This window comes from Carlito syrichta, unplaced genomic scaffold, assembly GCF_000164805.1.
Source record: "Carlito syrichta isolate Samal-C Ts95f unplaced genomic scaffold, Tarsius_syrichta-2.0.1 Scaffold302053, whole genome shotgun sequence".
NCBI lineage: Eukaryota > Metazoa > Chordata > Mammalia > Primates > Tarsiidae > Carlito > Carlito syrichta.
The window spans coordinates 564,266-582,916 of NW_007246149.1; the positions used below are offsets into that span (position 1 = coordinate 564,266).

Consider the following 18,651-nt stretch of genomic DNA (forward strand, 5'->3'; position numbering starts at 1 on the left):
CTGGAGTCAAAAATACTATTATTGGGCTTCTCGTTTCCTCATTTTATGTTACTATAAATAAGGGACTTTTGAGGAAATTAAATATCAAAGATTTTTTATAGCCTGCTGTAAATTTTCTCCTAATGTAGAAAATATCAAGAACTAATGAAACAAGAAATGGAAACCATTTTATTGAGACAGAAACAACTAGAAGAGACAAATCTTCAACTCAGAGAGAAAGCTGGAGATATTCGTCGAAACCTGCGTGACTTTGAGTTGACAGAAGAGCAATATATAAAACTAAAAACTTTTCCTGAAGATCAGCTTTCTATTCCTGAATACGTATCTGTAAGTGTCTAATATCTATTTAAAAAACTACATATATTTTCAGAATAAAATGTGCCATTTATGTAGTAGCCATAACTTTTGAAGTACCCAATTAACACATTATTTTATGGCCATGATCTGAAGATGGCAAGTGGTGTTCAGATCACCAAATTTTAAAGGGTCTTAACATTAATCTCCAGTATCAAGCAATAAATAATGCTCTGAAGTTAATGACTGTGTAGTTAATAGAAGTGAATTTTTTTTAAGTCTCATGTGTAGGTCTTGCAAAATAGTAAAAAAAAAAGTGAATTATTTTATCATAAACTGGTGGCTTATAGCATTCTCAAAATGAAAAATTATAGAGATTAACAACAGATTAATTGTTGCCAGGGTATGCTAGGGATAGCGGAGGAGAACGGAGTTGGTGTAATTATTAAGGAGTAGGATGAAGGAAAGCCGTGTGGAAATTGATTAGTTCAGGATCCTGATTACAGTGTTTGTTATGCAGAATCTATGCTAAGGATTGATCTGTGGCCATGGTCTCAAATATTTTGGTGTCAACATCTGTTTATATTCTAAAAATTATTGAGTACTCCAAAGAATATTTATTTAAATGGACTATATCTGTCAATAGTTACCACATTAGAAATTAAAACTAAGAAATTTTTTAAATATAAGAATACATAAGCACACATTCCGTTGAACTGAAGAGTGATGATGTCATTATACATCATATAACTGCTGGCAAGCTCCACTGAATGAAATGTTAATATTACTAGGAAAGTAGTTTTGATCCTGTAATTTTCTGAAAGGGTCTCTGAGTGGTAGATGGGGCAGAGCCAGGGGTTCCTAAACCATATGTTGAGAACTGCAGATTTTTAATATATAGATGTCATTTTACCCTAAGAGACTTGAATTTTTTCATCTGTAAAAGAGTTAATAACAACACCTCTCTGTTGGAGTCATTGTGATGATTAACTACGAATATGTATGTAAAGTGCTTATGAGGACAGTGCTTAGAACACAGTAAGCACGTATAAATATATCTATTGTTTTTACTGGAATTGTGGTTACTATTCTTGGTTCTCGTTGGGATAAGATTTTCAGATGAGTGACTTCCTGTAAAATGAAGGGGTACTTTTATGTCCAGCTTTTTATTTAAATAGCTCAAATACAGTTTTTCTGCCCAAAGAGTACTGTCCAAAACAAATTTCTCCAGTATTGTCATTGAGGCTTTATCCATAGTAGATATAAATTATCCCACTGGTAGCAGTTACACATATTTTTTCTCTCTGGTTTTGTTAATATTTCTTGTTGCATTTTTTGTTTTCACAGATGATATTATACTAATTAATTTTGTGTAGATTCATAGTGTTAATGACTAATGTTAGGATTTACTTCTTACCAGACATAGTACTCTTATAATGCAGTCATATAGTAAGAAGTTTCACATTGTATGCCTTTACAATAAATAGTCCCTAGTTACTCTCTCTTAGTTTGCTGATGGCCTCTTAGTTTTATAGACCCTTGTCATATGGAACAATTAGAGTTAGGGGAGGCAAATTTTTCTAAAAGAATTATGAGTGGAAAGAGAGATCTGAACTGAATGGAAGTGATGATATGAAAGATACTTCCCCATTCATCCTGATTAGCCTTACACTGAAGACCAAGAGCTTGGGATGAGAATATAAGAAAGACTTTATCTCTTCGTCAAATATTTATTGAATGCTTGTCATTTGTTTAGGCATTGGAGATAAAGCACTGTACACAAATTTCTGCCCACATGGAGCTTACTTTGTAGTGGAACAACACAGATAATAATTAAAAAATTAAATATGTAGAATGTCTGTTTGTCATAAGTTCTGTGGAGAAAAGAACAGGAGTACTATTTTAGTTTGTTTTATTTTGTTTTTGAGACAAGGTCTCACTCTGTCACCCAGACCGGAGGACAGTGGTATAATCTCGGCTCACTGCAGCCTCAACCTCCTGGGCTCAGGCAATCCTGCCTCAGCTTCCGGAGTAGCTGGGACTATGGACACATGCTACTATGCCCAGCTAATTTTTGTATTTTTTGTAGAGATGAGATCTCACCATGTTGTCCAGGCTGGTCTCAAACTCTTGGGCTCAAGCGATTCTTCCTCCTTAGCCTTGTAAAGTATTGAGATTACAGTCATGAGCCACTGTGCCCAACTGAAAGCTATTTTAAATCAGGGTAGAGAAACTGGGAAGGCTCTAATCATAAGGTGATATTTGATCAGAGGCTTGAAGGGAGACAAGGCATGAGCCATGCATTTGCATGGGGGATGAACTTTTATGGCAGAGAAAACAGCAAGGGCAAGACTCTTGAACACTTTGATGTGCTCAGGAAATCTACAGGTAGATAGTGTGGCTGAGGAGTAAGTAGTAATAGAGGAAAGAGACTGTCAAGAGTGGAGAGGTGGATCGTCTGGCCTTTGAGGTAACTTGATTGAACAGTAAGACTTAATAAAATATATAGGTGGTCAGGGTCTATTAATGACTGTCTTGTTTTCATTTCATAAATATTTCTTTTTTATTACTGATAACTAAGGGTACTACAAATTAGCAAATTGTAATTGTAATTTGGATTTCAAGACTGCTTATTAATTTGATTTCTTTTTTTAAGATTCGGTTCTATGAACTAGTGAATCCATTAAGAAAGGAAATCTGTGAACTACAAGTGAAAAAGAATGATCTAGCAGAAGAATTAAGTACAAACAAAGTCCAGCTGAAGCAACTGACAGAGGTTTGTATGATTTTTGTCACTGGTGGGAGGAAGCTCCAACTTTTTCTATAAGGAGTTCCTCAAGATGTATGATAAGGCAATAATATAAAAGGCAATAATTAAAAAAATGGGTCTAAGGGATGCTGACTCCTGCAGTTCTTCATAACTAGTGGGAAGGAGATTAAATAGGAAGTGATTATCTTAAAAACTAACAGGTCTGTGGTAATTGACCTATGATTTATGGTTGAGCATCTTGTTATTGTAACTCATTTTCATAATCAGTTGCTTTTGAAATCCTAACATAGGCCATATCAGAAAATTGCTATGCAATTACCCAAGTGAGGCATATGCACATAAGAATTTAATTTGTAATTTAAGTCTGTATTTCTGACACCACTCTGTCAGGAAATTTAGTAAAGAAACAGAAATGTAGGACAGGAGATATAGGATATCTCTTGTAGATGCCAAAAGTAAGAAAAAAAGGAGACTACCTTTGGCATTTTAATAGGATGACATAGTTTGTGATTTGCCTAGGACAGTTCCCATTACTCCTGATGTATAATTATTACTAGCATCCTGTTCATTTTCAGAAGTGTCCCAATGTAGATGATAAATTATGTGGTCATCATACTTACAATTCTTGTGTATGTAGGATGGTGAGCTAATCATTATTTTAGTTTATGGTATTGACCAGATATCCCAGAATACTATTATATAGTTATAGTCTGCTAAGAAAAAAATAGTGGTATATTGATTCACTTTACCATTTAACAGTTAGAAATGAGATGATTGTTTTTCTTTAAGGATTTCCTCAATCTAGAAGGAAAACACTTAAGGTTATAGTTTTCAAATGGAGTCTGCTGCAGGTTAGTGTATCATATGAAAGGAAGTTACTTTTTATTTATCATTTATTTTGCTTCTTCATCAAATGCAGTTAATTCTCATAATACTTGCTCTGAGCATGTATACTGATATCAGCTTTAACCCCAGTGCTGTGCATGGTACCATGCTGGCAGTGAGCCCAAGAGAGACAGTCTGCCCTTTGAGTTTAAATTCTAGTAGATTAGAATTAGAATATTAGACGATTGCTTCATACTCTCATTTAGTGTGTGACCTTCCACAAGTCATTTAATGTTTCCTGTTGTGTCAAATGGAGAAAATAATACTTTGTCCATTTATTTCAATGGACAGCCCATGTTTCTGTTTCAGAGTAAAAACATGCTTTTAGCAAAGTTGCATACAAGTGCTTATTTTGTGTCTTATTTCAACAGCAGTTATTATCAATGATCTATCACCGAAAAATAATTATAATTTATAATTATAACATATATTTTCAGTGCTCTACTTTGCTGCACTATTAAGACTGGACAGGCTTTACTTAAGTCATTAAATACAGAGCCAATATTACAGTCAAAATGAAGCAGTGCTAGTGAGGCAGATGTGCACGTACTCCAATCTTCTGTTAGTATTCTGCTAGCACGCTGCATTGTGCAGGTAAACTGATTTGCACATTTAGAAGGATAACTTTTTTTTCAAAGCAAGATTTATTGAAAAGACAGGAAAGCTCCCAGGGGACCCGAGGGGGTTGTCCAGGGTAACTCTTAATTTATTTAAAAAATTTTCATCTGTAGCCAAAATAATAAAGGACAAGAAGGCCTCAGTTTGGCCACTAACTACTTTGGCAGCCATGGGTAAGTCATGTAAATGCCATTGTTTCTGTAAGATATCTGTGTGCCAAGGGGCTTATCAGGAAAGGCTATTAGACAGGTTTTCAGACTTGGTTCTCTAGCACCATATGGTGACCTTGCATCCATCAAGGACGTCTTTATTTTTGAGTTGGAGTCTCATTCTGTCACCCAGGCTGGAGTGTACTGGCACACTCACAACCATCACAGCCGTGACCTGCTGGGCTCAGGCCATCCTTGTGACTCAACTTTCCAAGAAGCTGGAACTATAGTCACGTACCACCATGCCCAGCTAATTTCTTGATTTATTGTAGAGATGAGGTCTCACCATGTTTCCCAGGTTGGTCTTGAACCCCTGGGCTCAGGCAGTCCTCTTGCCTCCACCTTCCAAAGTGCTAGGATTACAGGTATGAGCCACTGTACCCGTCCACCAACGACTTCTTATTGTGTAAGGGAAGGACTGAAGGAGCTCCCTGTCCTTGATATACTTTCATCAGGCCACCCATTTTAAAATCACTTTAATATTTGAGACTTCTCAGAGTGATTTCTCCTTGGGCCATCCTTAGAGTTTAGTTCTTTCTCTCTATCCAGAGCCTGGTATAGGTCAACTTGCCAAACACTAGAAAAAGTGCAGGGAATATTTTTAAATAAAAAGCCAAGCCAGCATTATTAAACAGCATTTCTTAAAAAGACCTTTTATAAGGATATAGTGAGCAATAAATACTAATATTTAATATTTAAAGAAATTTTGTCACATACTGTAGAGTTTATTTTTTGAAATTATTCATTAAACATTACTATAGTACTATTTGATTAATTAAAATATACTAGTTTGAGTTCCATCTATGCACCTTGACAGTGATACGATCTTGGGTAAAAAAAAACTTAGTCATGTCTATCCCCCGTCTTACAACTTCTCCTTCTGTAAAACAGGGGTGATAATATACAGCACTGACCTCACATGGTCATTATTATAAAAATTAAAATTCATTCAGTAAATATGTGGCAGGCATTGTCCTAGTACTTGGGATATCATTGAAAAAGGAGCGATCTCTGCCCTCATGGAATTTGTATTTTTAAAAGGATATCTGTTAGACATATGTTATGTTTTAAAAGGAAAAATAGACAGTAAACATTATATGGGGGAGGATCCAAAAAGGAATTATTTTTTTGGCAGGTGGATCCCTTGTAGTACATAGAGGCTTTCCTCACTAGATTAGTGTTCTAGGAACCTATCAGCATCAGTGTACCAGCTAACATTGTTATGAGAAGCTACATTTGGCGTCAGTGAATTTTTTTTTTGAGATTCTTTCAGCGTGTTTGCCCTTTTCACGATGAGTGATTTATGAGTGTACCTGCCCACACCACACCAGGTGTTCAGCAGTTTTTGACAAAAAAATGGCATGACCCCAGTACTCCACCCTCCCTATTCACCTGGTCTTACCTTGAGTGACTTTTTTTTGTTTCCCTGTATAAAAAAAGTCCTCAAAGGGAAACGTTTTACCAATGTGGAAGAGATGAAACCAAAAACAGCAGAAACACTAAAAGGCATCAAAATTGACAAGTTCAGAAATGTTTTGAGCAATGAAAAAGCATATTCATAAGTGTATTGCACCAAATGGAGACTACTTTGAGGGTGATTGAAGTTTCAACATGTAAGAGTAAATACACAGTTTTTTATAAATAAATTCTGGGTTTTTTTTGGGTCCCTCCCCCCCCCCCTTGTACAGTTCATATAGTTTGGCAGTAGGTGGTAACTGCAATGGGAAAGAAACAGATCAGGATAAGGTTAATTGAGTTTTGCATGCACAGCAGGAAAGACAGCATTGTCAAAATTGTATAGGATTGACTGGTCAGTCTCCTTGAGGAGCTTAGACGTTTACAAAGACCTGAAGAAATGAAGAGACAATGAAGTTCTCGAGGAGCTTCCAAGCAGAGAGAATAGTCAACGCAGAGGCAAGAAGGTGCTAGGTATTTGTGGAACCATGGAGAGGCCAGAGTGACTGGAATGATCGAAAGAAGAGAACAGTTGGAGTTCAAATGAGAGAGCTAATAAGTCCGTTGAGGAAATTGTAAGGACTTTGCTTTTAACTTGAAGTGAAATGAAGCATTGCAGGATTTTGGAAAGAGTCTGACATGATCTAACATATGCAGTTGACCCTTGAACAACATTAGTTTGAACTGTGCAGATCCACCTATATGTGGAATTTTTTAAATAAACAAATGGGGAAAATGTTTGGAGATTGACAATTTGAGAAAATTTGCAGATGAACCACATAGCCTAGAAACATTGAAACAATTAAGAAAAAAGTATATCATGAATGCATAAAATATATGTAGGTATTGGTCTATTTTTATCAATTACTATTATAAAATATATACAAATCCATATCAAAAGTTAAAACTTATCAGAACTTACGCACACAGACTGTACATGGCTCATTTTCAGTGAAGAGATAGAAATAGACATAAAAGTGTAGTATTAAATAATAATTGCATATAATTAACTATAGTACACACTTAATTACTGTAATAATTCCATAACTTCCTCCTGTTGCTATTGCAGTGAGCTCAAGTGTTGCGAATGTGATGCTAATCAACTCTGAGTGAGCAGTTTGTCTTCCAGTGAAACAGGAATTGAAATAAAAAGTGATCTCATGGTTCTGACTGATTTTTCATTGCGTTAAGTACAATACTGTAAACTTTGAATGACACCATGAGACCCATACAAAGAGCTACTGGTGATGCTAGAAGTGCTCCCAAGAAGCGGAGAAAAGTCATGATATTACAAGAAAAAAATTGAGTTGCTTGGTATGTACTTTAGATTGAAGTCTGCAGCTGCAGTTGCCTGCTATTTCGGACTGACAATTCATCTTGTAAACTGGTGAGGTAAACTTACAGTATCCATACATATAATACAGGACTATAAGCATATTTCTCTTATGATTTCCTTTTCTCTAACTTTATCGTAGGAATACAGTGGATAATACATATAACATACAAAATATGTATTAACTGATTGTTTGTGTTACTGATAAGCCTTCCAGTCAACAGTAGACAAGTAGTTGAGTTTTTGGGGAGTCAAAAGTTATTTGTGGATTTCTGACTGCACAAGAGTTGGTGCCCCAGCCCCTGTGTTGTTCAAGGGTCTGCTGTATTTAAAATATCTTTCTGGCTTGGTGTTTCTTACCCAGTGGCATTTCATGTTTCAGTATGTGGGCTGTATGTAGAATATTTATTATTGGTGACCAGGGGCAGGAAGTAAAAACACAGAAATATGCATCATATCCACACAAAGTAGCAAAATACTTTGAGTTTTCTAGTGATATCATAAATTTTAAGTTTCTTGACCCAAAAGTAAATATTGTTTTTGACTGTAGTGAGAGAAAAAGGAATAGGTTTTCCTTACCCGTTGTAAGGTTCATGGCTGAGGCCTTTATATAACAAAAGACAGACTAAAAATATAAGTCTTACATGGCATGGGAGCATTCAGAAGTAAAGGCCCAAAGACCTAGGGAAAATGTATTTTTGTGAACAGTTGTGAAGAAGTATGGTTGGAGGACAAAGGGTATGAGCTGATGGTAACACACTGGGGGAACTTAAGAAGGCCAGTTTGTTTATATTCTTCTTGGCCTCTCTGTGCGATGTTCCTTTGTTTATAGGGCATGGGACAGCACACTTGTCACCTTCAGGAGAGAAGGCAGGGCAAAGGTCAGATGACCTAGATTTGATGACCTGCTTCAAGGGAGAAAGGGGCCAAGGGAATTTCCATTTCTGTGGCCTACTTCAAGAGAGATGTGGTGTGAGAAGCTCAGAGAGACCTCCCTGCTTCTGTAGTGTCCTCCATTTCCTTCAGCTTAAAATAAGTGCCATATATGTTCTGAGCCCAACAGGGGAATATATGTTTTATTTTGTAGTGAACAAATTGAAAGTGCATCCCTGAAGGTGTGTTCACTGATTCTAGGTTCTTGTGAATTTAAAAATAGAAGTACCAGCCGGACTCGGTGGCTCAGCCTGTAATCCCGCGCCTTTGGGAGGCTGAGGTGAGTGGATTGCTTGAGCCCGCGGGTTCGAGACCCGCCTGGGCAGCGAGACCTCATCTCTACAATAAATCAAAAAATCAACCGGGCATGGTAGCGCATGCCTGTAATTCCAGCTACTTGGAAGGCTGAGGCAGAAGGATCATGGGAGCCCAGCAGGTTGAGGCTGCAGTGGCTGGGAGCGGCCACTGCACTCCAGTCTGGGTGACAGAGTGAGACTCCAACTCAAAAAAATAAAAATAAATAAATAAATAAAAATAGAAGTACCATACTTTGTTCAACAAACAGCAAAATATAGTAATTCTTGGAATGAGGCCATGCTATTAATGGTGCAGCTACTATAAACTTGCTAATTTTTAATAAGACAAGATTCAAAATTTCTGTATGATATTATTTGAATGATCTCTTCATATGATAATTAAGCAAATCATTTATTCTTCAAGTCATATATATTTAAGGCTGGATATTTTAAGAGGAATGATTTTGGTTTTATAAATGACTTTATGTAATCTTATAGTTGAATAAAATGTAAGCTTTGAAAAACGGCGTGACTAAATGGTACTTACGAAATAATTTTAAGAGATTCTAAGGAAAAACCTAAAACTGCAGCACAGGTATAATCTTGTTATTAGATAAAACATTTAGAGTCGGTCTAATTGCTTGAAAACTAGGAAATTGCCTGTCTGACCCTAGAAACCAGGGATTCCCAAAACAAAATCTAATAAGCCACACTTTTATCCTTACTGAACTTGTGTAATGCATGAGGATTAGGATCACTGAATACTTAGCCAAGTTAACCTATGGCGGAAAGTCAACAAATGTTTTATAAATCAACATATTGTGATATTTTACATGTGTATAAAGAAACAAGAGACACTTTCAAAAAGCCATTGAAAAGCAAAGACTCAACAAGAAAAGTAAACTAACAGGCCAGTTTTACTAATGAACATAGATGGAAAAATGATCAACATGATTCTAGTAAATTGCATTCAGCAGCACATTTTAAGGATCATCCATCATGACCAGGTGGTCTTCATTACCAGGATGTAAGGCTGGTTCAACATATGCAAATCAATAAATGTAATCTATCACATAAATAGTTGTAAAACCAAGAAACGTGATTATCTCATTATACACAGAAAAAGCATTCTATGAAATTCAACATCCCTTCTTGATAAAAACCCTCAAAATATTCCCCCAAGAACTGAAACAGGACAAGAAGGTCTACTCTCACCCCTCCTGTCTAACAGTACTGGAAGTTCTAGACAGAGCAATCAGGCACGAGAAAGAAAAGAGTATCCAAGTAAGAAAAAGAGAAGTTCAATTATTTTTTGCAGATGATATGATTCTGTATCTAGAAAGCCCCAGAGAGTATGTCAAAAACCTCCCTGCAATGATTAGCAACTTTGGCAGTCTTGAGATACAAAAGGAATGTGCAAAAAGTTACATTTCTGTACACCAACAACAAGCAGGATGAGAACCTAATGAAAACCACAGTCCCATTTACAATCACTGCAAAAAGATACTCAGCACTTATGTAACCAAAGAGGTGAAAGACCTTCACAATGAGAACAAAATACTTCTCAAGGAAATTAATGATGGCACAGACCAATGAAAGAACATCCCATGCTCATGGACTGGTAGAATCAATATCATCAAGATGTCCATTCTACCCAAGGCAATCTACAGATTCACTGCAATCCCTATTAGAGCATCAGCTTCATTTTTCACAGACCTAGAAAAGACAATAGTGAAATTCATATGGAAGCAAAAAAGAACTTGAATAGCTAAAGCAATCTTCAGTAAATAAAGAGCAAAGCTGGAGGTATCACACTTCCAGACTTTATTACAAGGCTATTATAACCAAGACAGCATGGTACTGGTACTAAAATAGACACACAGACCAATGGAAGAGGACAGAGAATCTGGAAATAAAACCACAAACTTTTAATCAATTCATCTTCAACAAAGCCAACAAAAACAGACATTGGGGGAAAGGAAACCTACTTAGCAAATGGTGCTGGGAATACTGGCTAACCATATGCAGAAGGATGAAACTGGATCCCTATCTATCACCATATGCGGAAATTAACTCAAAATGGATCAAGGAGTTAAATGTGAAACTCAAACTATAAGAACCTTCCAAGAAACCTTGGGAAATATACTCCTGCACATTGGAGTAGGTGAATTCATGCCCAAGTCCTCAATAGCAAATGCAGCAAAATTTAAAATTGACAGGTGGGAAATTATTAAGCTAAAAAGTTTTTGCATGGCAAAAAAAACCTTCAAGAGAATAGAGAGACAGTCCACAAAATGGGAAAAAATATCTGCAAGCTATGCATCTGTCAAAGGCCTAATACTTGGATATATAAGGAACTCAAAACAAACTGATATTTTTTTTAAAAACCCTTTAAAAGGGCAAAGGACAAGCCGGGCTCGGTGGCTCAGCCTGTAATCCCGCGCCTTTGGGAGGCTGAGGTAAGTGAATTGCCTGAGCCTGCGGGTTCGAGACCCGCCTGGGCAGCGAGACCTCATCTCTACAATAAATCAAAAAATCAACCGGGCATGGTAGCGCATGCCTGTAATTCCGGCTACTGGGAGGGCTGAGGCGGAAGAATCCCCAGAGCCCAGAAAGTGAGACTGCGGTGGCCGGAAGCGGCCACTGCACTCCAGTCTGGGCAACCAAGTGAGACTCCAACTCAAAAAAAAAAAAAAAAAAAGGGCAAAGGACATGAACAGATACTTCTCAAAGGAAGACATCTAAACATCCAACAAATATATTAAAAAATGCTTAGCCTCACTAATCATCAGAGAAATGCAAATCAGAACTACAGTTAGCTACTACGTAACACCAGGGTCAGGATGGCTATCATTAAAAAGTCAGAAAGTGCTGGCAAGACTGTGGAGAAAAGAAAACGCTTCTACACTGTTGATGGGAATGTAAACTAGTTCAGCCTTTGTGGAAAGCAGTATGTCATTTTATCAGAGCTAAAAATTGAGCTACCGTACGATCCAGTAACCCCACTTTGGGGAATATACCCAGAGGGACATAAATCGCTCTACCAAAAAGACACCTGCACATGTATATTCATTGCAGCACTATTCACAATAGCAAAAACAGGTACCCAACTCAGATGTCCATCAAAAGTGGACTGGATAAAGAAAATGTGATACATATACATGATGGAATACTATGCAACCTTAACAAAGAACAAAATCATGTCCTTTGCTGCAACGTGGATGCAGCTAGAGACCATCATTCTAATCGAACTATCACAGAAACAAAAAACTGAATCCCACATGTTCTTCCTCATGAGCAGGTCCTAAACCTTGAGCATGTGAGCATACAGGTGTGAAGAACAAATGCTGGGCACTGCTAAAGGAAGGAGGGAGAGGGGATAAGAGACACACAGTCACCCACTGGATACCATGTCTACTACAGGAGGAGAGAGGACTTGCTAGAAGCCCACCTAACTTACAATAGGTCGCAAATCCCCTCGTGTACCTCCCACAGCTCTAAAATAAATAAACAAATAAAAAGCCATTGACAGAGTTTTAAATTTTAGTTTAAAAAGAAAGACTATTATAGCAAAAAAAAAAAATACTACATTAAAGTTACCGTTTTGACCATTTTCAAATGTATAGTTTGGTATTAAGTATAATTGGTGTTGTGCAACAGATCTCTAGAACTTTTCATCTAAAACAGTACCCATTAGACATTAATTCTTCCTATTCCTTCCCCCAGCCCTTGGTAACCACTTTTCTACTTTTTTGTTTCAATGATTTTGACTACTTTAGATACTTCATATGAGTAGGTTTATACATAATTGGCCCTTTTGTGACTGGCTTGTTTCATTTAGTGTACAATCCTTGAGGTTCATCCATGTAGCATGTGATAGAATTTCCTTCCATTGTGTATATACCACATTTTCTTGATCCATTCATCTGTCAGTGGATATCTGAGTTGCTTCTACCTCTTGACAAAAATGGACAGACTTTGTAAGAAATGTTATCACAAGTTCTCAGGGAATTGCTTTCTCTTTAGTGGTCGAAGAATCAAAAAGCAGGAATAAAAAGGAACTAAATAAAAAATGAAAGCAGAAGTATTTTTCAGAGCTAGCTGTTAAGTCCAGTTGTATTCAATATTTAACATTGTGATACATTGTGCTGGTAAGGAGGCAAGCACAAACTAAAATCTCAGGTGTGCAGACAGTCAAGTTTTTCTAAGCAGTAGAATACCAAACTAGTAGGACAGATTGAAAGGAGATCTCAGAAGTTAAGTAGACTAATTTCAGAATTGATCTCTTGCTGCAGGAAGTTGTTTTGGGGTTTTGTTGGGGGTTTTTTTTTGCCATCCTATTATAAAAAATTTTCAAACATGAATCTTTTTTTTTTTTTTTTTTTTTTGAGTTAGGGTTCCACTCTGTTGCCCAGGCTGGAGTGTAGTGACATGGTCACAGCTCACTGCACCTCAACTTCCTGGGCTCAAATGTTGCTCCTGGCTCAGCCTCCTGAGTAACTGGGTCTACAGGTGCGTATCATCACACCCAGCTAGTTTTTTTATTTGTTGTAGACACCAGGACTCACTGTGTTGCCCAGGCTGGTCTTAAACTCCTGGGCTCAAGCAGTCATTTTGCATTGGCCTCCCAGAGGGCTGAGATTACAGGTGTGAGTCAGCATGCCCAGCCAACTTGAAAGAATTTTAAATGAACAAACAGCAGTACATCCAACACTTAATTTTTGCCATTAACATTTTACTATATTTGTTTTATCAAATTATCTATCCATCTTATCGATCCGCCAGTCACATTTAATTTTATGAGCAATTAGCAGATCATTTTTAAAAATATGTCAGTAATTTCTTCCTTTTTCCATATGAGTAATAGTCTATTGAATGGATATATTTATGCACCAACTGAATGAGTTATTTCCACTTTAGAGACATTATAAATAAAGCTGCTGGAAACATCTGAGTGTGAGTTTTTGTATGGACACATACTTTGTTTACTTGAGCAAATGTGTAAGTGTGGAATTTTTCACTTCTAGAATTTCAGATTGGTTTTTTTCTTATAGCTTTTATATATCTGTTATTTATTTGGTATTAACATATTTTCCTTTACAGCATTGAGAATAGTTAAAATAGCAGCTTTAAAATTCTTGCCTGTGAATTCCTAGCTCTGGGTCACCTTGGAGTTGGTCTTTGTTTATTGTCTTTTCTTTTAGAAATGGGTCACATGTTCCTGTTTTTTAAGATGTCAAGTAACTTAAAATTGTTTATGTAGATAATAGAGTACATTTAGATGATATCGTTGTGATTATTATGTTGTGGTGACTATATTTTATGTACCTCTAGACAATACTGATGTTTTTGTTTTAGCAGAAAATTAACTTGAATTTACTCAAACTGAATGTTTTGTCTCTTGGGCAGCTGCTTGTATTTCAGTTCTGTTTTTCTGGCATTAGTGGGGCTGCTTAGAGTCTGTCCTACACATTTCTTCAGAGGGCAGCCAGAGATTTGGGCAGAATTATCCACAGAATTCAGTTTCCCCTCTCTGTCTGTCTCTAAAATTTCCTCCTCACTGTGGAGCAGCTGCGTTGTCCTAAACTCTGTCTCCTGGTTTGGTAAGCTAGAATGAATAAGGATTTTCTATTGCACCTTTATCCATCCAACATGACACAGAAGGGGCCTGGACTTAGGCTAATCACAGTTAAATCAAATCAAGAAAGATCAAGAATCTCACCTAAGTGCTAAAGTGACAGCAATGATCACACGACTCCATTGTGGTTTACTAGAAGAAACTAATCTGTTTGTTAGCCATGTTTCTGGGTTTTGAAACTGACAATTAAGAAAACAAACTTTTCGTTTTACTCTAAAAATTTTATTCTCAAACTTTCCATCTTACTTTTCTTATCCAAAATGGCCTTGATTTTTTGTTACCACATGGTGGCAGTATATGTTCATCTATTTTTTTAAAACCCGTTTTGGGCTTTTTGGAAAATCTTGTCATTTTTTGACCTAGAGTCTAAACCATTACATTAAATTACCTTATTTTCATTATTTCCTATCAAGTGCTTTCAACCAATCAAATACCTTTTTTTCTAGTGAAATAAAGTACATCTATTACTGGGAGAAAGAATTATAAAATCTGTAATTCCTTCCATGATATGATTTCTTCAGATCACAGGTGTCTAACTTATTACACTAATTTCATAATTATGGCTACCAATAACATTCAGGGATGTTAAAACCACACAATTACACGGTTAATTTGACTCTGCTTTTGCTTATGTAATCTGCTAGTTCAAGATAGCTGTGAGATGAAAACTGTTTTAGAAATGTAATAGAATGTGACCAGACACAATGGCTCACGCCTGTAATCTCAGCCCTTTGGGATGCCAAGGTGGGACGATTGTTCTAACCCAGGAGTTTGAGGCCATCCTGGGTCACATAACGAGACTTCATCTCTACAAAACAATTTTTAAAAATTAGCCAGGAGTAGTGGTGAGTGCTTATAGCCCCAGCTACTGAGGAGGCCAGAGGTGGAAGGCCTCCTGAGCCCAAGAGGTCAAGGCTGTGATGAGCAGTGAGTGTGTTACCAGCCTGGGCAACAGAGTGACTCCAACTCAAAAAAAAAAAAAAAGAAATTTAATATAATGTGATTCTTGACCTTTAAAAAGAAGTCTGTCTTTCTGAAGTGCCAATTTTAGTGGATTTCTGGAATTTTCTTTCATAATTTTTTCCAAATCTTTAGTTATTTGGAACTAATATGTAGAAACTAACTCTGGAAAATAGGCCTCATCTTTTACTTCAAGTCTGGAGTTTATTTATGTGTCAATAATGTAATCTAATTGTAGCATATTTTGAGCTGCATTATATATGTGAGCTTGTGAATGGTGCTTTATGTTTGTAAAATTGCTTATAAATACTTTTATTTCCTACTTAAGAATTTTTTTAAAAAAAACAGGCCAAAATTTGAGTCCATCACATGCAGCTAAGCTGTGTGCAACTGTTTTGCTATTGTGGAGTTAGTTCAGCATGCTTTTTTCATTTTAAAACTATGAAATGTTAGCAATATTGTCTATATAAGGCATCAATAAGTCTGCACTTAATAAAGCTATTAAGTTTCCTAAGGAAATGGTGAAATATTTTTCTCTTATGAGAACTTTGGTGACTAGGAAGCAAAAAGAGTTTTGTTCAAGGTAGTAACTTCCTTGTTTAGAAACAGTAACATTTTTGAAAAATTCTACAAGATTATCTTGAAGGTCATCTTAAGTATTTATATGTAAGTAATCCTATTAATTTTATTTTTATGAAAATGAGTTATTTCATTGATGATACATACTTGTTATTCTAGTTTTTATACTTCAGGGTTATTAACTGTTTATTTTCTGAAATTTATTTTTATCTTGTCCCCAGCTGATGAACTTAAAATTTCTTTATAAGGTACATATTTATAACGCTAACGATTGGTTATAATTGTCCTAGAATGCTTAGCAGATTCATTAGTAAACAGTAATAGATTTGCCTCTGCAAATTGAAGTATATAAGTGTTGCTTAAAATTTAGACTCATGGCCACTTCCATGGGTTCTGAGTTTGATCTGAGTTGGAGCTAAGAATCTCAATTTTTATATTTAATGTTTATTTATTTATTTTTTATTTTAAAGATGTGGGTTGCAGTTCAGGGCTAGGTATACCAGTGTTCATTATGCAGGTTCCCTTGTTGATGAGGTGTGCCCCTTTTCTTATAGAATTATGATAATCGTTCAGGTCTGCTTATGAGTGAGAACATGTGATTCTCAGTTCTTTGTTTCTGTGATAGATCACTCAATATTATAGATTCTAAGTCCATCCAGGTTGCTGTGAAGTTCTTGATTTTGTCCTTCTTTATGACTGCGTAGTATTCCATCATGTATATGTACCACATTTTTTAATCCAGTTTTTGTTCGAAGGGCAGCACGGTTGGTTCCATGTTCCTGCTATTGTGAACAATGCTGCAATAAACATAACGTGTGCAGGTATCTTTTTCACAGACTGATTTGAGTTCCTCCGGGTATATTCCCAGTAGGGGGATTGTGGGATCGTATGGAAGGTTGATTTTTAGATCTTTTAGGAATCGCCACACTGTTTTCCACAGAGGCTATACTAGTTTACACTTCCCCTCCCCAACCCTCCACAACAGTGCAGAAGTGTTCCCTTTTCGCCTCATCCTGTCCAGCATCTGTTGATTTTTGAGTTGTTGATGATGGCCATCCTGACTGGAGTTAGGTGGTATCTCAGTGTGGTTTTAATTTGCATTTCTTTGATGACTAGTGAGGCTAGTATCTGTTAACTGTCTTCTTTTGAGAAGTGTTCTATTCACATCTTTTGCCCCCTTTGTAACGGGGCTGTTTGTTTTTTTCTTTTCAGCATGTTTGAGTTCCTTGTAGATCCTAGATGTTAGGCCTTTGTCAGACATACAGTTAGCAATTTTTTTCCCAGTCTGTGGGCTGTCTCTCTGTTCTCTTGATGGTTTCTTTGGCTTTGCAGAAGCTTATCAATTTGATGAGGTCCCACTTATTAATCTTATCTCTTACGGCCTGGGCACTTGGGGTTTTGATCAGGAATTGATTGCCAGTTCCAATTTTCATAAGGATATCTCCTGCATTTTCTAAGGTTCTTATAGTTTGAGGTTTTATGTTTAGGTCTCTGATTCATTTAGAGGTGATTTTTGTGTATGGTGGTAGGTAGGGGTCCTGTTTCAATCTTCTGCATTTGGTCAGCCAGTTTTCCCAGCACCATTTACTGAATAGGTTCTCCTCTTCCCAGTGGTTGTTGTGGAGGCTTTGTCAAAGATGAGTGGGTTGAGAAACTGAGACTTTGCTTCAGGAATCTCTATCCTGTTCCATTGGTCTATGTGCCTGTTCTTGTACAATAGCAGGATGTTTTGATTATTGTAGCTTTATAGTATAGTTTAAAGTCTGGGAGTGTGATACCTCCTGCTTTTTTGTTTTGTTTTGTTTTTTTGCTGAGGATTGTTTTGGCTATTCTTGGTCGTTTATGTTTCCGTATGTATTCCTGTATTGTTTTTTCTAGGTCTGAGAAGAATGTTGCTGATAATTTGATGGGTATTGCATTAAATCTGTAGATTGCCTTAGGTAAAATGGACATCTAAACAATGTTAGTTCTTCCAATCCATGAGCATGGAATATTTTTCCACTTGTTTGTGTCATCTTTGATTTCTTTGAGCAGTGTTTTGTAGTTTTCATTGTAAAGGTCTTTTACATCTCTGGTTAAGAAGATGCCAAGAAACTTTTTTGTGTGTTATTGTAAATGGAATTGTGCTTTTTATTTGGGTTTCTGTTTATTTATTATTGGTATATAGAAATGTAATTGTCTTTTGTACATTTATTTTATACCCTGAGACTTTGCCAAAGTCCTTTATCAGTGCCAGGAGGTTTTTGGCAGATTCTCTTGGGTTTTCAAGTTATACAATCATATCATCTGCAAAGAGAGATAATTTGACTTCTTCTTTTCTATCTGGATATCCCTGATTGCCTTCTCTTCTCTGATTGCTCTATCCAGGGCTTCTAAAACTATGTTGAACAGGAGAGGCAAGAGTGGGCATCCTTGTCTTGTTCCAGTTTTCAGGGGAAATCGTTCCAATTTTTGTCTGTTTTGGAGTATGCTGGCTGTGGGTTTCTCATAGATGGCTCTTACTATTTTGAGGTATGTTTCACGTATGCCTAGATGTTTGAGCATTTTTATCAAGAAGGGGTGCTGAATTTTATCCAAAGCCTTTTCTGCATCTAATGATATAATCATGTAGTTTTTGTTTTTACATCTGTTGATGTATTTAATTATGTTTATGGTCTTACAAATGTTGAACCAGTCTTGCA

General features: G+C 36.5%; 1 protein-coding gene across 1 annotated transcript in view; it reads left to right on the plus strand.

Moving 5' to 3' along the window:
- Positions 1 to 18,651, plus strand: part of PIBF1 (progesterone immunomodulatory binding factor 1) — a 234,535-nt gene that overhangs the window by 14,679 nt on the left and 201,205 nt on the right. The window contains exons 4-5 of the mRNA XM_008055961.1: positions 129 to 327; positions 2,951 to 3,070. Coding sequence (XP_008054152.1) covers positions 129 to 327; positions 2,951 to 3,070 — 319 coding nt within the window. The remainder of the gene's footprint in view (positions 1 to 128; positions 328 to 2,950; positions 3,071 to 18,651) is intronic.